Below are 21,411 nucleotides of genomic sequence, written 5' to 3' on the forward strand. Positions count from 1 at the left end.
AAGTTCATTAATAAGGGAATGGCTAAATAATGTGGTATATTCAGACTGTGGTATAAACGAAGCAAGTATAGTAAATATTGTTAAGTGAAAAGAGTAAGCTGCAGGAAACTATACACAATCACAGTGCACAATAAATTTCATCAATTCTAGGCACTTCCACCACCACACACTTGAACATCTCTAAAATCAGATTAGGTTTTACAATCTATGATATTTTACAGTTATAGCTGGCAGTTTTTCTTTCTTAACAGTACATAAGAAAATAGTAAGCCTAAGAATTGATGAAATACAGCATGTAAACACACCCACATATTCTACATGTACATTTGTATGAATGTAAATGCAAAGAAAAAGATCTAGAAGGAGAAATGAGAGAAGAGGAGAATGTGGGAGGAGGCTAGGATTAGGAGGTGATGGAAGAGAATTTAAACCTTACTTGCAACAGTTTAATCTTTCAAAGGAAAATGTGTGGAAGAACAAACCGAGGGGTTAAGAGGTATTGCCTGTGGGGAAGGGACTGGCAAAGCTAGCGGGTGGGGACTGAAGAGGAGTTTTCCATTTACATATACTTCTATATATCCAAAATTTTTTTCAACAAGAACAAACTCACATAATACTTTGAAAAAATAAATATTAAAAAAAGACAAAACTGTGGCACTGACCTTATTTGCTTAATAAAAATTGAAACAACTCAGTAACTTGTGAATCTCCCATCTGCTTTTACTACTGAGCAAACAGCATCACTAGACAATCAGCACCAAGAGTAGAAACTTCCTTTAAATAAGCTTTTAGAACAGAATTATCATAGTTCTGTATTTACCAACTAAAGGCAATTTTCATTTCAAAATCGAACTCTTAGAAAGCTATTTTAATCAATGATGGACATTAAGATCTTTTTAAAATATTCATTCATTCAACTTTATAAATATTTATTGAGCCACCATGTGTAAATCATTGTGCTAGACGCTAAGGATTCATTGTCCTCCTGGAGCTTACAAACTACTGAGTTCAATTAAAAAATTATAATTTGGGAATGGAGTAAATAATTGAGTCTAGGTGCATATTTCAAACAAATCATAACAAAATTATATTGAGATAAAGAAAAGATAAATAAAGTTTACTTCTAACCTAGAAAAAAAATAAAATTAGATCAAAAAGGTAGGTAATGAAGTAGACTTGTTTCAACTCCATAGGACGGGCCAGTAGTTGCCTTAAATTCCAACACAGCATATAATTAAAATAAAGCAAAACAGATTCAAGTTTACAAAACCTAAATACACCTTTACATTATCTTTCATGTAAAAACCAACAAGCCTAAAAGAACTGCTCTTTACTTCATTCTATTCCCAACGAAATCTCTCTGAAATACTATCTTGAAAAATTATCTTAGCCAAAAAAACAGTGTTACACCTGTTCACTGCTGCATTATTTCAAATCAAAAAAGGGGCCGGCCAGGTGGCATAGCGGTTAAGTTCACGCGCTCCACTTTGGTGGCCTGGGTTTGCGGGTTTCGGATCCCAGGCTCGGACCTAGGCACTGCTCATCAAGTCATGCTGTGGCAGGTGTCCCACATATAAAATAGAGGAGGATGGGCACAGATGTTAGCTCAGGGCTAATCTTCCTCACCAAAAATAAATAAATAAATAAAATTTTAAAAGGAATCTATTCAACAATAACACAATGCTTAAATTAAGTAACCCACTGAACAGATTATACAGCTATTAAAATGACAATTATAAGGGCTATACAGCATTTCAAAGAACAGATTTATGATATATTAATTAAAATAAGTAGAATGAAAAAATTATATAGTGGCTATGTTTACAACTATGTAAAAATGCCTGCATGTGACCAAAGACCCAAAGAGAATGTAAAAGATAAAAATTTAAGAATATGGGCAAGTGATTACACATTTAGATCTTTCTTTTAAAAAATTACAGTGAAGATTTTTCTTACAAAATTAGCTACCTAGAACTCTGAATTCTAAAATGTTAGGTAGTTAAAAGATGTAAACTAATAGCAGCTACTTTTTGGCTATTAATTACCAAAAAGCCTTTCTCCAATTTTAAAGTGCTTGTAACGTTCCTTTACCATCTACCTTAATTTTGCACATATTAACCACCAGAAGTTTTCTTATGCTAATTACGTCACAGATAATTATTAGAGAAATATAGCACAGAACAACTTTCTTCTCACTTTCACCAAATCGTGATGATTTGAAAAACTTCCAATTTCTGATCTTAGCCTATCAGTTAAAAGATTTTTAGAAGGTTTTTGTTTTTTAAAACCAAAAAGGCACCAACCTAACTAAGTCATTTTATCTTCAATCTCATAAAAGGAAAACACGCTCCCAGAGATTCAAGAACAAGGGAGTAGTGAGCCTGAGAAACAGTCGGGGCAGAGGGCAGAGTAGAAGAAAACTTCCTCATTTTGTTCAGTCAGGATTTCTGGGCTTTTGTTTTGCTTTTTCCTTTCTTTAAAAAAAAAACATTTTAGCTCTTCCCGTAAGCGGCCTGAGGTGATCTCTGAAAATGGTTCGCTACTCACTTGACCCAGAAAACCCTACAAAATCATGCAAGTCAACGAGGTTCAAATCTTCGTGTTCACTTTAAGAACACTCGTGACACTGCCCAGGCCATCAAGGGTATGCATATCCGAAAAGCCACCAAGTATCTGAAGGATGTCACTTTAAAGAAGCAGTGTGTGCCATTCCATTCCGTCGATACAATGGTGGAGTTGGTAGGTGTGCCCAGGCAAAACAGTGGGGCTGGACACAGGGCTGGTGGCCCAAAAAGAGTGCTGAATTTTTACTGCACATGCTTAAAAATGCAGAGAGTAATGCTGAACTAAAGGGCTTGGATGTAGATTCTCTGGTCATTGAGCACATCCAGGTGAACAAAGCCCCCAAGACGCGGCACAGAACGTACAGAGCTCACCGGCGGATCAACCCCTACATGAGCTCTCCTTGCCACAGTGAGATGATCCTTACCGAAAAAGAGCAGATTGTTCCTAAACCAGAAGAGGAGGTTGCACAGAAGAAAAAGATATCCCAGAAGAAAATGAAGAAACAAAAACTTATGGCCCGGGAATAAATTCAGCGTAAAATAAATGCAAATAAAAGTAAAAGCAAAACAAACAAACAAACAAAAAACTTCTTAATTCTATGAAAATAAACGTCAAAAAAGGTAAAAAGCAGATAGAATTTGATTCACTGGAAGACCAAACACGCAGCTCATTAGTCATGTAACGGCAATTTTCAAACACACACACAAATTCTTATTTGCTGCAGGGAGATGAAGCAAAGCTAACAGGGCTAGTGGGTACGAAAAAATTTTTTTACTATGACTACTATAAAGTTATTGTAGTGGAGGGAGGATCCATTCTTACCAGGTGATAAATACGCTTCTTTATTTCAAACATTTAGCAGTGCAAGCGAGGTGCAGGGGGCAATGGCACAGGGTGAGTAAATGAGGAAACTGTACCCCTTCTTCAGCAAGGTGTGAGTCTAACCCTCAAAAGCGACTCATCAACAGGAAAGGGTGAGTTTCAGGATTCGGGGATGTCATTTTAAACACCAGCTCTTTCTACGCCTGACAGAATTAAGAATTTATTGCCAATCCACAAAGGATTTTTCAGAAGAGGAATATGTTTTCAAGCGTTAGTTCTGGTCAAGCAGTCAACTAAATGTGTTCACCACGATGAACCCCAGCTCCTAGCACCAGGCTTCGTTCACACGCTCTCACCACCAACACCACACCTGACAAACCTTACCAAAGAAGAAACGGACGTTATGCGTCAATTTCTGTGAGAGCGAGCAAAACAGTACATCCATTCTTGTGAACTGTATTGGCATTTCCATACAATGTTTTATGCACATGTTAGTTTTAAGAATTGCTCTATAATCCTTCCTTTAAATCCTATTACTAAATCTTCAAATTAATCATTATTCTAGTTGGTGACCAAATTTGTCTCAAAAAAAAAAAAAAAAATCAAAGCAGAGGAAACATACCAAAATGGTAACACTAACAATTATTTCTGAAAGACTGGATTACAGATTCACTTTTTTCTTTACTCATTTTTGATTTTCCCAAATTTTCTTCAATATGTATAATGTACTTTTAAATCAAACACACATACACTTTTTTCTTTTTTAACAAACATTTTTAAAAAGTCAAGGCAACTTACCTTTCAGCCTTTGGGACGAGGTTAACAGATCAATTATTCTCCCCTGAGGAATATACAAAACCCAAGAGGATGTGCTAATAATCCCAACCACCTTTAGGACAAGACAGCCCACATCATGTTGACATTCTAAACTTCAAAGAATACACAAAAAATGAAAATCCTTCACAATCTACATCTACAGGCAGACTTAGTATCACAAAGAAAGTAACTGCTCTTTTACTCTCCAGATGGCTCTGGTTCATACACCATGAGGGTTTGTTTTGTTTACTTTTTTGAGTTAGATGAGAATAACTTCCTTCTAAATTATTTCTGGTTCTAGGGGCATTAAACATAGTCAGCAGGAAAGAAGTTATAACTACCATTGACCGCATAGACAAAAGAAGCCTTGCTAAAACTCAAAAATCTTTCACTAGGACCATATTCCTAAAGGAAAGTTCTACGTCAGTGCTGCCAGAAAGGAACACAGGCATCAGCGTAGGTTTCTGCACTCAGAGAGTTAATCATTACAGTTATTTAATTCAATCCATTTTGGAATTCTGCTTTCTATAGCAACCAAAGAAAACAAACACAAATGACGCTCGGAAAAAAGCTGCCGAGTATCTTCTTGGTGCAAGTGTGCAAACACATCAAGGAGAAGTGGAAAACAATTACTTCTACCTAGAGAAGTATGACTGTAAAGCTAGCCATTCTCAATCAAATGGACTGAAACCGATCACTTGTTGGCATTTGTCCAGCAACAATTATAAAAAATGTTCATTTTCTATAAAATGGAAGACCAATAAAAGTCAGGCTAAAAATCTATTTTACCTAAAGGAGACAGACTAAAGCACGGATTGGCGTTAAACTGGACCAACTCTGCCCACAGCTCTTTTTATAAGACCTGTGAGCTAAGAATGATTTTTACATTTCTTCAGGATTGTAGACAACAACAAAAAGCAAAAACAGACAAACAAAAAAACAGAACACAAATACAGACCATATGTGGCCCTTAAAGCCTAAAATATTTACTATCTGGCCCTGTATAGGAAAAGTTTGCTGACCCTGGAGTAGACAGAGAAGTAGTAAACTCAAAAGCCAAATAATTTCCAGATATTTTTAAAAATTCAAATATAATTAGGGGCTGGCCTGGTGGCGCAAGTGGTTAAGTGCACACACTCTGCTGCGGCGGCCCAGGGTTCGCTGGTTTGGATCCCGGGCGCACACCAACACACCGCTTGTCAAGCCATGCTGTGGCGGCGTCCCATACAAAGTAGAGGAAGATGGGCACAGATGTTAGCCCAGGGCCAGTCTTGCTCAGCAAAAAAAGAGGAGGACTGGCAGATGTTAGCTCAGGGCTGATCTTCCTCACCAAAAAAAAAAAAAAAAAAAAAAAAAAAAATTCAAATATAATTAAAAGTACAGAAAACATATAAACTTCCAGTTAAACTTGCTGGACTGAGTACACACAATTACCTCTGATGCTCAGTGCAACCCCACTAAGAGGAATAAGGAAGCCAGTTTAGAGAATCCTAGAAAGGTTCAGGAATTGGAAGGTTCCAGGTTCTTTAAAAGCTAAAGTCTAGATAAAAACAGGAGCTTTGGTTTAAAATCTCTCTAAAAAGCAGGTAAGCCTCCCTCACATTGTGTTTGGCAACCCCAAGCAGGCATATTTGCCCCTACTTCAGCAGAGGGCTGGATGTTTACTAGGGAACATGAATCACAGATGCTCTAGACGAGAGGACACTGGGCTAGGAGTGAACTGCAGGACTAAAACCAGAGAGAAATGAAAACAAAAGTTTCCCTAGTAAATGGTAAACAACCCCCCTCAGCTCCCTTCTCCTGCCTAGTTTCTGAATGCTGGCAACTAGGTTCATACATTCCAGGCAGGAGATACCAGTATTTTTCATGAAAAACTAGCTCCAAAGATAAGCCTTACAAATATTTGAAAGACACTTATGTCTGAGGGTTCCCCTATGAAACCTCTGCCTCATCACCTTACAATAGAGGCTCCACTCAAGGTTACAATAAGCTGTTCAGTGCTTTACCCTTTAACACAAATGAATACCCAAGGATCACCAGACATGTGAAAAAGCTTCCAACACGGGAAAAGAAAGTCTAAAAATTTTTTTAAAAAGGAAAAATTAAAATTTTTATTTAATAACCTCAGAGACAGAAGCTAATGTGTCCATGAAGCAAAGCAAAGTACTAGAAAGAAACACCACTCAGAGAATAAAAACTCTTGAAAATTAAAAATGCAAAAACAGAATTACAAAAATAATCTTTAATAGGTTAGAAAATAGAGTTGAGGCTCTCTCCTAGAAAACAGAGCAAAAACACAAAGATGGAAAAGATAAGAGAACTAGAAGTTCCATCTAGAAGATCCAATATATGAATATTAACGGTACCAGAGTGAAAACAAAAAAAAGAAAAGAAATTACCAAAGAAATAATACAAGAAAATTTCCCAGAAATGAAGGATACAAGCTTACAAACTGAAAAGACTACCAAATGTTCAGCACAATCACTAAAATAATAAACAAAAAGGCAATAACTGAGAAATTTCTGAACACTGGAGATAAGGAGAAAATTCTAAAAACTTCTAGAAAAACAGGTCATATACACAGGGTCAAGAATGAAATAACTACAGACTTAAGAGTATGAATACTGAAAGCTAGAAAACAACAGAATAATACCTTGAAATTCGGGGCAGGGGAGGTAATTATTTCCAACCTAGTTTTTATGCCCCATCATATGCGACAGTAAAAATAAATAAGTTTTTAAAAAGGCAAAGTCTCAAAAATTTTACTTCCCATGCACTCTTTTCTCAAGAAGCTACTGGAGGTGTGCACTTTCAAAGTAAGGGAATAAATAACCACCACCACCAGCACCATGGAAAATAAGGGATTCAGGGACAAGGGAATCCAACACCACAGAGAGAAGGCAATTTCCAGGATGACAGCTGGGCAGGAGACTCAGAAGACAGAAAGCACAGACTGGACCAAGAATTTAAGGACATCTAGGAGAGATGTCTTTAAAAAAAAGTTCACCTAAGGACAAAGAAAACAAATAGTAATTGCCTCTATTCGAAAGACAGAGTTTGCAGAAGAACCAAAATATAATCAAAGTGCGTGATCTCTCCTGACTATGAATAAAATATGAACTGACATTGATTTAATCACAAAATATGGTATCATAAAATTAGGAGTTTGGGAAGAGGGAAGGAGGAAGAAACACATATGTAAGTTAGAATTTTTCCTTAAAAGTTAAAACAGCAGCAGGAAAACGGAGATAAATGACAGAAGAAACAGTTAAAATAATAGAAAATGGTTGCCTCAGGGGAGAGGGTCTTAGAGATGGGAAAAAAAGAGACAGAGGACAGCTATTTTTCATTATAACTTCTATAGTACAACTTGACCTTTTTTTTTTTTTGTGAGGAAGATCAGCCCTGAGCTAACATCCATGCTAATCCTCCTCTTTTTGCTGAGGAAGGCCGGCTCTGAGCTAACATCTATTGCCAATCCTCCTCCTTTTTTTCCCCAAAGCCCCAGTAGATAGTTGTGTGTCATAGTTGCACATCCTTCTAGTCGCTGTATGTGGGATGCGGCCTCAGGATGGCCGGAAGAGTGGTGCGTCGGGGCGCGCCCGGGATCCGAACCCGGGCCGCCAGTAGTGGAGCGCGAGCACTTAACCGCTACGCCACGGGGCCGGCCCACAACTTGACCTTTTAAATTGCTTTAGTTTCCACTTTGATAAAAAGGTAAAATGAGTAAACTCATATGCTCAATTTCAGTAATCAATTCATAAGACATGACATATGGCGCAGGCAGAATAATAGCCCCCAAAATGTCCACATCCTAATCCCGAGAACCTGTGAATGTTAGTTTACATGAAAAGGGGGAATTAAGATGGCAGCTGATCATATCCTGGACTACCCACGTGGGCCCAATGTAATCATCACAAGGGTCCTTAAAATTGGAAGGGGAGAAAGACAAGTCAGAGGGAGATTTGAAGATGTTACACTGCTAGCTATGAAGATAGAGGTAGAGGCCACAAGCTAAAGCATGCAGGTGGCCGCTGGAAGCTGGAAAAGGCAAGGCAACAGATTCCTCCCTAGAGCCTCCAGAAGGAGCACATCTCTGCTGACACCTTGATTTTAACCCAGTGAGACCCATTTTGAACTTCTGACCTCCAGAACTGTAAGACCACGCGCGTTGCTTTAAGCCATTCAATTTGTGGTAAGGTGTTACAGGAGAAATAGGAAACTAATACAAGACACAAAACACACTTTCCCAAGCAATTAAAAATAGAAACGGCTTCTAGATTATGTTCTTATTAAAATATAAGTATTTAACTTTACAGTTCTAAGACAGCACAAATAATTTGATAACATCTTTATAATCACAGTTACCAAGCCCAAAGCTCTGAAAGATTAAGTGCCTTCCATCTGAAATTAATTATACAAAAGGTTATTGGTCTCACACTTCAACTGCTAGAATAAGTTTACAGAGAAATCATATTTTTCTCTTCTCTCCAGAGGTAAACGTAGAGGGAGGTAACAAATTATTTCAATGTCTCTTCCAGCCTTTATTTGATGAAATGAAAGCTATAAAATCTATGGGTTGGAAAGGATATTAAAGATAGGTGACTGAATTGCACAACCAAAGGTCAAATCCCCTCTATATATCCAGTTGGCCTACAATAATTTGTTATTGGATACACAGATAAAAAAGATGTAAATTGTAACATCCATAACCTAAAATGTGAGGGAGGGAGGAGTGTAGAGTTTCTGTATGCTACAGAAGTTATCAGCTTAAACTAGTATAACTATAAAATATTTTATATAAGCCTCCTGGTAACCACAGAGAAAAAACCTATAGTAGATACACAAAAGATTATGATAAAGGAATCAAAGCATATCTAATCTAGCAATTCTAACTTATGCTTGAATACTTCCTGGTGATGAGAACACACTGTCCCAAAGCAGTCTATTCCACCTTTGGATAACTGTGATTTTTAGTTCTTTATTCTGAGTTGATCTCTCTCATTTCTGTCCAGGGGTCTATTTCTAGTCCTCAGCATTAAATAAAACACATCTAACAGATCAGACCTCAAAAAAGCTCAAAATACCCATCATGTTTGCCCTGAGTTCTCTGTTCTCTAGGCAAAACATCCCCAGCTTATTCATTCATACCTCCCAAAGACCTACATTTAAATCCCAGCTCTGCTATTTACTAAATATATAACACGGGCAGGTGTTTTAACCTTTCTGAGCCCCAGTTCTGTTATCAATAAGATGGAGATAATAACTTCTCCTTAGGGTTCTTGTGAGGGTTAGAAATAGCCTGTTCCAAAGTCTTGGTACAGTGCCTGCACAGAGCAGACACTGACTAAACAGCAGCTATTATGATAATGAGGGCAGGGATTTGAATTCCCACATTATACAAGTTGCTCTCTTCTGAATGAGCTCCATTTTGTCTTTAACCCTAAAGGATGATGCCTTAAACTAAAAGCAGTATCTATCCAGTGTTGTCTGATCCCTGCAGAAGAGAGCAGGCCCACCTCTCCCTACCCTCATCCTAGTTACTATATTTGCACCAAAGCAGCCTAATATCAAATCTGTTTTCCTTCATGGCCTATCTATAACACTGCTGCCTCACAGAAAATATACTTTGAATAAAATCCATCTTTTAGAAACTTTAAAATTAAAACTATATCTCCCCCATGTTGGATGGAGAAAAAACCCGATTGATAAATTTTTATACTACTTATAAGAAAGTATAATACAATGCAGTGTTTCTGAGCCAATAAATACAAAACATTGTGGAAACTGCCTGGCATGTACTTAATAAAAGTGGACTTTTTTCCCCCATTAATTCAACATATCCCATAATGTATTCTTGGAAACCTCTCCAACAACACAAGCAGCCACAGAATACCAATTGCCAGGTATTCTGCTAGGAGTTTATATACATAATTTCTTATAATTCTTACAACAACTCTTTGAGTAAAATGAAGACACAGAGTTTACACAACTGAGTGACAGAAATAGGAAAGAGTACCCCAGGCAGTGTTGACTCTGGAGCTCAACTTCCTAAATACTGAGCCAGGGTAGCTCTCATTTTAGTTAATTGATAAAAGTAAACATTATCTCCTCCTGGGTGTTGGCTACCAGAGTGTGTTCACTTTGTGAAAATTCATCAAGCTATACACTTAGGATTTGAGTACTTTTCTGTGTGTGTGGTAAATAAAAGGGAGGCCTCAGGCAAATGTTAAAAGCACTTATGATACGGAACTTCTTAACCTCAAATTGGTGTGCCCAATGCACAGCATGCCAATCACTGAAATACCAGTGCTTGGACATGGAGAAAGGTTTATTCAAACTGGCCAAAATGAGAAGGTGGGAGGATAGGTTCTCTCAAATCCACCTTCACAAGAGAAGAAAGCAGGGGGTTTTACAGAGTTAAGGGGGCTTGGCAGGAGGCTTTCTGGAGAAACAAAGGGGAAGTCCTGTTCCTTTCACTCCAGATAAGCCCTTGGGCAATCTGACTTCTGAGTGTCAACTGCAGCTGGGGGCTGGTTATCTGGTGATCATAACTGAAGGCATTCTCTTTCTTCTGTGAAACAAGCTCATAAATCCTTGTGACCCTTGAGTCACCCCTCAGGGTAAACAAGAAAACAGCTAACTGACAAGGTTAACTTCATCTACGTCTGTGCTGGGAACAAGGTGGAAAGATAATCTTATTGAATATTTACAGTAACCCTCGGTACCAACTTCAATCCTCACTGTCTTTTTTCCCTTCTTCATTCTTGTAGGAAGCGGGGTGTTGATCGTTCTGGCTACTTCCTGCTGAAAAGGGACAAAGATGGGGAAACTGGGGAATGAAATTTTTCAACCTGAGATTGAAAATACTCTCGAGTACCAGGTTATATTTTGCATTTTGCATTATTAGAATTTTTGCACCTTGTTCAACAGTTTTAGTAGAACATCTAAAAGCACATTTTATCATCAAATATCGGGCCAGAAGGATAAGAAGTACAGACAACCCAAATTTTAATAGTCCCTGAAGAACAGATCTAATCCCTTGGGGAATCCAAGAGAACAGTCCTGAAAATCAGTCTAGATATTATAAACTGGAATTATCAAGGGATCCTCAGTCATGCACTTTATAAGGTTTGTGATGACATATCCAACCTCTAGAAAGATTACTTGCCTTTGCCAACATCTGAGAAATTCTAATAATCCAATTGTTCCTCCAGGCTTGGGTGTCAAAGTCAACAAGGAAGCATAATAGCCAGTTTACAGACAGAAAACAAAAACCTCAAAGACAATTTACAGAACTAGAATCTACGGGGCCACGCTGGTGGCGTAGTGGTTAAGTTCACGCACTCTGCTTCGGCAGCCCAGGGTTCGCTGGTTCAGATCCCGGGCGCAGATCAATGCACTGCTTGTCAAGCCATACTGTGGCAGGCATCCCACATCTGAAGTAGAGGAAGATAGGCACGGATGTTAGCCCAGGGCCAATCTTCCTCAGTAAAAAGAGGAGGATTGGCAACGGATGTTAACTCAGGGCTAATCTTCCTCTCTCTCTCTCACACACACACACACACACACACACACACACACACAAGAACTAGAATCTAATGTCTACAAGTATGTATTATAGTGTCTACCAAAACATAATTTTTCTCTCTAAAATCTCCCTCATTTTGGGTATTATGTTAAGTGAAATAAGCCAGAAAGAAAGACAAACACCAAACGATTTCACTTATATGTGGAAGATAAACAAACACATGGATAAAGAGAACAGATTAATGGTTACCAGAGGGGAAGTGGGGGGCCGGCAAAAGGAGGAAAGGGGCACACATGTATGGTGATGGATAAAAACTAGACTATTGGTGGTGAGCACAATGGAGTCTATACAGAAACTGATACATAATAATATACACCTGAAATTACACAATGTTATAAACCAATATGACCTCAATAAATAATTTTTAAATGCCAAAATAAAATCACCCTCATTTTTACCAAGGATAGCCAAATTAAGACTGTTTGGCTTGGCCCAATTATTTACATAAGTACAGCAAGAATAGCAATTGATCATATAGGCTCTTTTAAATCTGCTTAGCTGGAACTTTTTATAAGGAATCTCAGATTGAACTTTAAAGGCCTCTAGAGGCCAGGAAAGCCAAGGTCTTGTCATGAGACTCTGCCTGTAGTACCTACAGATTTGGGTGAATTCCTCTCTTCTCTTGAGATTCCCCAAAATATCCTCAAGTTCTTTGCACCTGCCAGGGAAGCAACCTTCTTTACTCACCTGGTAAGGTTTTTGGGAACCATGTAAGCAAGGCACCAGGCCAATACTTCCAAGTGGCTTTACTCTATAAAGTCAACAAAGGCTCCTCAAAAGCTGTCTGGTCATATCTGAGTCTATGCATGTTTTTCTCAAATATGACATTCCACTCACACCTTTGGTAATATAACCAATGTTTCCAATTGTGTCCTACTATAAGGAGAACAGATTCTTATTGAACTTATACAAATAACTATACTGCCACGAAAATAATACTAAGAGTTTCCAAATTCTGGGGGGGATCAGGTAGGGAGAAAAAGGTAAATGTTCCAATTCTGCTTACAAAGGTATAATGTACCAAATTGCTGTAAGTCATAGTTAGCTTAAGAGAAAAGAGAAAAAGTTTTCCTTAAATCTGGAAAAACAAAACATTTAAAAAATCAGCAACATTTCAAACAAAAAGTCATAAAAATTATAATCATAAAAATCTTTATCATGAGCAGACTAAAAGTTTAAGAAAATTATCCTTTTAAGAGAAGGAAAAAAAACCAAATTCTAATTTTGTACCAGCTTACTTGTGATATTAAAATTCATTAACTTACCTGAATTCATTTTAATCTTAGCCAACTTGACCCTGTACAAAATTCTTTTCTCAGAGTTTTTCTTCCACAAACTTTCTATAATCTTTTTTAACAAACAAAAATATCTTTATTTCTTATACCTTTAGTGAAAACATATATCTTACTTCCCTTGAATACAAAGATCTTTGTTTCTCTATTAATTTTAGTAGCTTCAATCACATATATTAATTAGAATTTTTAGCCCTTAGAAACCTTAATTTTTGGTGAAAACTAAGAAGTAAGCTATTATAAACTGCCTTTTACATTAGCATTCTGTGGCTTGGCAAATTTATAAATACTTTTTATAATTTCTGGAAACATGTTACTTCATAGTACAATCTTTATAAGACATGTTTACTAATAGATCCAAGTATCTTTTGGTTTCTCTGTAATAAGAAGCCAAGGGTAGACAAACCTATATTTAGTGGTCTTTTCACAGGTACCAATAAAACAATTATGATGAGAGCTCTCTAAAAATTTTTCCAATTTAGAAGTTTTTCCAATTTAGAAGTTTTTCCAATTTAAAGATCCATTGCCTGGCCATTTTCTCTGAAGTCTAAAGAATATCGTGGCCATGTGGTGTTATAAAAGAATATCACCTTTTTCCTTTTTCATGGGCTCATAGCTATAAGTCACTCGATTTTGGAGAATGTAGCCCATGGGGCTACAGGTGTGGATCGAATTAGTATTCCCCATAGCTGACTCACACACAAGACAAATGCACCCACACGAAGACAAAATCCAACTGCTATAGGACAAAAACACAAGGTGAAGTCCAACAATCCCCTAGATCTCTCCCAAACAAGGGGCCCTCCTTTCCAATCACACAAAATGCAAAAGGAGAGACAGGGAATTTACGACCATGCGTGTCCTGGCAACTCACCCAGCAAATGCAAAACCCAAAGCAGACTGTAGTCCAATGTGTTTCTCCACTCCAAGCGAGCACTGCGCCAAGAGCGGCCAACGCCGGTGGGAAAGACAGAGTGGCAGAGGCAGTCCCCCAGGCAAAGACGTCCAGGTAGCTGCTGGGGATCACCAACCACTCGAACCCCAACTGGGGCCGTCAAGCCACCGGCACAAGACTCCTGGCTGGCTCACCAAAACTGATACCGAACCTCTTTATCTCAAGCTCATGTGCCCAACGTGTAGCAAGCCAATCACTGAGACATCAGTGCTTGGAGATGGAGAAAGGTTTATTCAAATTGCCCAAAACTAGGGGCTGGCCCAGTGGCGTAGTGGTTAAGTTCACGCGCTCTGCTTTGGCAGCCCAGGGGTTTACGGGTTCAGATCCCGGGCGCAGACCTACACACCGCTCATCAAGCCATGCTGTGGTGGCATCCCACATACAAAATAGAGGAAGACTGGCATAGATGTTAGCTCAGGGCCAATCTTCCTCACACACACAAAAAAATTGCTCAAAATGAGAAGGTGGGAGGATAAGTTCTCTCAAATACACCTCCACAAGATAAGAAAGCAGGGGGTTTTATAGAGCTCAGAAGTGTGGCAGGAGGAGTTCCGGAGAAACAAGGGGGCAATCCACGCACTCCAGGGAAGCCCTTGAGCAATCTGACTTCTGGGCATCCACAGCAGCTGGGGGCTAGTTATCTGGGGATTGTAACTTCCTTGAGAGCATTCTCTTCCTTCTGTAAAACAAGCTCATAAATCCTTGTGATCCTTGAGTCACCCCTCAGGTTAAACAAGAAAAAAGCTAATTGACAATATTAACTTTTTTTTTCATCTATGTCTATGTTGGGAACAAGGTCAAAAGATAATCTTATTGAATATTTACAGTAACTCTCAGGTATCTGGCTTCACTTATATTAAAAAAATATATATACATATAAAAACACGTATATAAACATATCCTTGAATCCAATTTTCAAAGGAAAATTTTAGTTCAGCTCAAATTTAGTATGAATTAGCAAATTTAAAAAAAACGATGTTTGGGGCCAGCCTGGTGGCGTGGTGGTGAAGTGCACGTGCTCTGCTTTGGCAGCCCGGGTTTCACAAGTTCAGATCCTGGGTGCGGACTGACACACCATTTGTCAAGTCATGCTGTGGCGGCATCCCATATAAAGTAGAGGAAGATGGCACAGATGTTAGCCCAGGGCCAATCCTCCTCAGCAAAAAAAAGGAGGACTGGCATCGGATGTTTGCTCAGGGCTGATCTTCCTCACAAAAACAAAAAACAAGAAAAACAGATGCCTGAGAGGTATTAATATTCTTGGTGGCTATAATTTTCTTTCTTATAACTGTCTCTTAGGTCTCTATGTCCTCCTATACTACTACACACTTATGTCTAAAGGTGAAGACAATAAAGAAAGAAGGGAAAAACAAACTCAAAATAGATGTTTAATAGTAACAATTAAACTTGAAATTATCTGAGGCTACACAACACTTAAGTCCACGAGGCACGCACTAATTATATATGTTACCAAAGAATAAATTACAGCTATACAGTATTTTAAAACATTAATGGAGCCAGTAGTAAAAGTTCTTGTACATGCATATATTTAAAGAAAACAAAAGAAAATGGAACCATTTCAGCACGTCCATATAATTGCTTCTCTGCTATCAGTAATATAATTGAGTGTAATCAACAGCAATGCTAGCGGAAATGCATTAACAATTCCATAAAAAAACTGAGTCCAACACTTAAGTTCCTCCAAATTCAACTACAGCTTCCTTTTACATATCACACCCTCAAAAATAATCCCCTCATACAACATACCCTAGATCTGTCTACTGAAAAGGCCTAGAAATAATGACCAATCCAGTAGCAATGAGCACCCACTCCCACTGCCTAGATTATAGCTCTTCAAATGCCAATTCCCACTAAAAGTAACCATGTCTCCTTGGAGAAATGGCTGATTCCTGCTGAGGCAGAAACCATATAAGACGAACCTGGACTATCTCATCATACCAGATAGCAAGGAAGCTACAGAAGACTACAAGTCATGTCAAATGAACTCAGGAGCCAATCTGATGAGGCTCCCACTTGCTGAAGATGGCATATCAAGAACAACAAGAGATAAAAAAAATTTGTTTTAAAAATCAAGTATGTTTAAAAACTCGAGTACATAATGACATTAAAAAACTTTATCACCTTTTGAGGCTGCTAGGGAAACAACTCATTCTTTTGAAAACTAATAAATCAAGGGAAAGAAGCATCGATCTTTTCTTTCCTATTGGAACTTGAACCCCAAACCAAATAGTATATGAGGAAAAGAACGCTGGTGAAGGAAAGACAATTAGAATATCACCATTTTCCAATCGCTAATGAATTAACAAATCCATTTTCAATTTACAAGAGTAAAACAAAAATCATTACATCAGCTAAATGCAGGCCTCCCAAAAGCTCTAATACTGTATTAGTAGCAATGGGATTTAGCATATCAATATTTGGAGGTGATTTTTTCCCCACTTCATTCAAAATTTCAAACCTGACAGCAATGTTATGTAGGAACTCAGAGTAGATGGTTCTCTCTCACTTTTCCAGTATCTGAAGAGACTCGTGATAAAGTGATCATGTATAGAAAAATAATATGAATCTTTCTCTTAGCCCTTAATATTTTCAAGCAAATATATTAAAGAAATTCCAAAACGTGAAAAGGCAATAGGGTAGGCAGTTTTGAACATTCTCCTCAGAACACCATCAGAAAAAGCAGGGTTCCCAGCCGGCCCCGGGGCGTAGCGGCTAAGTTCACGTGCTCCGCTGCTGGCGGCCGTGTCGGATCTTGGGCGCGCACCAACGCACCGCTTGTCAGGCCATGCTGTGGCGGCGTCCCACATCAAGTGGAGGAAGATGGGCACGGATGTTAGCCCAGGGCCAGTCTTCCTCAGCAAAATGAGGAGGACTGGCATGGATGTTCACTCAGAGCTGATCTTCCACACACACACACACACACACACACACACACGAAAAAGCATGGAAAAAGCATGGATGTTCGCTCAGAGCTGATCTTCCACACACACACACACACGAAAAAGCACGGTTCCTAACTGCTTTGCATCTCCTGTAGTGGGAAGAGCTGCCTTTGGAGTGACAGAGACAGAACCAATCCTGCCTCTTACTAATAGTAACTGAGGGGCCTGGGGCAAGTTCCTCCACTAAGAAGCCAGGACAATACCCTCACTGAGGGGCTTATGCAGGATTAAATAAAGTGCGTGACGTTTAGTGAACATCAGCCCAATAACTGGTGGCAATTATAACTCGGGAATTTTAAATTGATGCAATCATCTACCAGCTTAATCTAATGAGGTAATAAAGCATTAGAGAAGGAAAAATTCACCAAGAACCCTAAAAACCAAAATACAACTCCCCAGGTTAACTCCATCCAAGAAGTATAAAGGCTATAACAAAGCCAACCAGTTTAGTCCTTACCCAAAGAGATAAGAAAACCAGCTTAGCCTTGCTAAACTAGAACTGGACAACTTTGCTCCTCCCTTTAAAAACCTTCAATGGTTCCTCACTGTCTACTGAGAAAAAGGCTATTTACAACAGCATTCAAGTCCTTCCACCCATCTGACACCAACCTCCCTTCCTAGCTCTCTCCATCAAACTACTCCCTATTCGCCATTTCCCAGACACACATGCCTCGCCCTTTCACTGCTCCTGCCTTCCCCCCTCTCTGGAATGGCACCTGCTCCCTGGATCCTCCACATTGTACTGCAGTTGTCACTGCGTCTTTAACTCCTCTTCTGGACTCTAAGTTCCTTACTAGCAAAAGGGAATGTCACTTACAGTGGTAAACTAACATAAAACTTGACCCATAACAAGGATTCAACAATGTCTGAAGTTTAGATGGTAAAACGCTAACTTACATTTGCCCATATTGTCATCTATTATTTTACTTTTATCTTGATAAAATTAAGAGGGTAGGCAGTTGACATAATGGGTTCAGTCACTGGCCTGTGACCACTGTCACAGAGATGGAATGAGAAACAGAGCTTTTGATTCCCAATCCAAGTTATTTTCCATGGAAAAAGATATCCATGTTTTCCAGATTCTTATTTATTCCACAGTGGAAGATAAAATGTAATGTTATTTCTAATTCTTGTGAGATACTAGTACAAAACCACCAAGTAGTGATCTATCTATCTTGCAAGATTGATAAAAATGTCAAGTATTAACACTGAAAAAATTCACACATTAAAACAAAGGCAGCAATGCTTGACTCACCCCACTTCCCATAATCCTTCTGACTGCTTTTCCATCCTTCTTTTTTTGTGTTCTCCCCAGGTAGGTATCTCATACACTGATAGCCTCTTCATCGCTAACTATATAATGATCCACGCAGAAAGGGAGCTTTTAATTGCTACACCACTATTTCTCCTTTTAAGTACCTGGATAGTGCCCTGAAAGCTTAACCCAGGAACTGAGTGAACCATACCTATCAATGCAGCTTTTTTCCTCTAAGGTGGCCGATAACTAGGCCCCCAAATGACAGGTTCCCCCAGGAGTCCTACTACTCAACCAACATGTTAAAATAACGTTAGGTTTAGATCACTAAATCTTAAATCTGAGATGTCAAATTTCATCTAATCCAGCTCATATATATTTTCCATATATATATGGAAACTGAGTCTGGAAGAGGAAAGTTAATTGTCTAGGAGTTTACACCATAAATAGAATCCAGGGCTTCCTGACTCCCAAAGCTATGCTAAGTTTATTGTACATTATATAGTGTTCTTTTTTTTTTAAAGATTTTATTTATTTATTTTTCCCCCCAAAGCCCCAGCAGATAGTTGTATGTCATAGCTGCACATCCTTCCAGCTGCTGTATGTGGGACGCGGCCTCAGCATGGCCGGAGAAGCGGTGCGTCGGTGCGCGCCTGGGATCCGAACCCGGGCCGCCAGCAGCGGAGCACGCGCACTTAACCGCTAAGCCACGGGGCCGGCCCTATATAGTGTTCTAATGTTTCAAAGACGATATTACTACTATTTTCAAATAAGACAGACTCAAAAGATGAAATTACCCATTTATTTTTTTGTTAGTCACGTGGCAAAAGCTAGGATTAGAAGTTGGTTCTTTTCTATTCTTACACATTCTTCTGCTATGATATACTTTAATCTTATTGAACACTGGAAAAATAAGTTCCAAGAAAAGAAATTTAAGGTGCAATGTAGTTATATGAATTGTTCAGAAACCACCTGGTTTTTATATAAGTTGTCCTGTATCATCACCACAGGAAACTCTAAATTCAAGCCAGTGACCTAAGGGTCAAGTGATTCAAAACCCATTAGCCGTTACCAAGTCCCCAAGCTAGCTGGTGCACAGAGGGCTGAACTCATTGGACAATGATGATGAATATTTCAAGGGTAAACTTTTTAATAAAAAATGCAATGAACGTGGAAAGACCAAATGCTCTGGACATTTTATAAAAGAGAGACCTTCATTACCTGGCACAATTAAAGTTATTTTGAGAGAAAACAAATAACTTTTGAGCAGTTTGAACTACTCGACTTCAGCTAGTAAAATATGTACTCCAAATGGTACTCCCTCCGGGAGGAGTGTCATAAATATGCTGTTCTGGAATGTATACGGAACCTAGCAACCACTTTTAAACTTTCATTTGCCGAAGTCTCTCCCTGCCCATCCACCCCACGAGATCTAAATATCTCTAAATCAAACTAAAGGGCTTCTCATCAGTCTTTCCCACTGACAAGATCATGTGACCGGTATCACCACCATTTGACTAAGCGAATCAACCAACAAAAAATCCACACACCACAATCTTGCTCTAAGAAACATTTTACAATTAATTCTGCGAGAAGCACAGAGAGTTCTTTCAGACCTTACTCTGAAAATTCACTCTTGCACATTGCTTATAACGTAAAATTTTAACCATCTAGAAGTTGCTAGAACAGAGTGGGCATCCCTTCTCTTTACGGTTTGACAAGCCAGAGGGGATGTATTAGCTTAAGACTTTACTTCCTCGTCTCTACCACATCAACACTGCCAGGTGAGCACGTCCTATTCGAGTTTATGGTTCCCCAGAATGACTGGAAAGGGGAGGTTATGGAACCTATAGAAAGATTTCTTCCACTATGGAAAAAGGGTAAAAATCGCTGGGAGTCTGATGCGCCAAGACGTAGGCAGCAGGGAAAGGAACGTGACGGTGGGATCCTCCGGGAGGGAGGGGGCTCCTGCTTCCACCCCGGCTCGTGGAAACCCGAGAAGCTGAATCAGGTAACACGCCCTGGTCACCTCGGGGAGGCGGGGCTCCGACTGCTAAACCCAGGCTCCAGGCCCTGCAGGGGTGTGACCCGGTGGCCCAGCGGGTGGTGACAAACTTCGGGTGCCCCCAAGGACGGCGCTGGGCTCCGGTCGCCGCGGCCAGCACGGGTGGCCCGGTCCCGTCGCCCCGAGGGCCACCCCGGCCGGGACCGGACTGCCGGGGCCGCCCGGCTCACCTTTGAAGAAGCGCAGCGCCAGGCTGTACAGCTCCTCCAGGCCGAAGCCCCAGCGCTGCTCCAGCCGCCGCGCCTCCTCCGCCGCGCCCCCGGCCGCCGCCTCTCCGGGCTCCGGCCGCTCCCCGGCGGCGCCCGCGCCCCAGCCCGCGCCGCGCGGCGAGGGGGGCGGCAGCGGCGGCGGCAGCAGCGGGGCGCCCTCCGCGCCGGGCCGCTCCTCCGGGTCCGGGCTGAGCGTAAGGCCGTCGACGGACACCTCCAGCCGCTCTGCGTTCAGCACCGCCGCCATCTCCGGCTGCTGCGCCTCCTCGGCGGGCACAGGCGGCGGCCACGTATCGACTTCCTGCTGACCTCTGACCCCCACCGCCGATACCGGAACTTCCGCCGCGGAGGAGGATCCCGGGGCCCCGCCCCCTCGGGGCCACCCGCCACGCCCCCGGCTCTCAGGGTCCCGAGCGCCCTGCCCCCACCGTCTCCCGTGCCCCTCTGGGCCTCGATCTTCCGGGTGGGCGTCTTCCCCCGCCGCCCCCGCCCCTCCCCCCGCCGCCCCCGCCCCTCCCCTCCGCCAGCGGCTGCGGGGTCCGAGGGGCGGGGTCGCACGAGCCCCGCGGGGGTCTGCGGGGAGGGTGACCGGACAGGCCAGGGTCCTACCCCCAGGTCGGAGACCCCTCCCGTTTGTAGACTTGTGTAGTTGGCAGGACTCTTGCCCACCACAGTTTTTCTTTGGTTTTCACGGCAACTCAGGAAATGCAGGGCAAATGCCTTTTTTTTTTTTTTCCAAAGGGGAAACTGAGGCTGCAGAGAAATTCAGTGGCTTCTCTGAGATTGTCATCCGGCAGAGCCTCGTTTTGCAGAAACTGAAGCTCGTGCAATTTGTGGGGGCCTCGTTAAGAAAAATATACAAAAAATTACGAGCAGAA

At 40.6% G+C, this 21,411-nt stretch overlaps 1 protein-coding gene across 3 annotated transcripts in view; it reads right to left on the reverse strand.

Moving 5' to 3' along the window:
- Positions 1-20,818, reverse strand: part of ACBD3 (acyl-CoA binding domain containing 3) — a 40,684-nt gene extending 19,866 nt beyond the window's left edge. The window contains exon 1 of one of the 3 annotated variants that reach the window (XM_087424426.1): positions 20,495-20,818. In XM_087424426.1, coding sequence (XP_087280552.1) covers positions 20,495-20,780 — 286 coding nt within the window. In that variant the 5' untranslated portion in view covers positions 20,781-20,818. The remainder of the gene's footprint in view (positions 1-20,494) is intronic. The other 2 variants (XM_087424425.1, XM_004439556.2) reach the window with 2 other exon arrangements.
- Between the last annotated feature and the right edge of the window lie 593 nt (positions 20,819-21,411).

This window comes from Ceratotherium simum, chromosome 36 (assembly GCF_057802395.1).
Source record: "Ceratotherium simum simum isolate JZ-2026a chromosome 36, ASM5780239v1, whole genome shotgun sequence".
NCBI classification, from domain to species: Eukaryota; Metazoa; Chordata; class Mammalia; order Perissodactyla; family Rhinocerotidae; genus Ceratotherium; species Ceratotherium simum.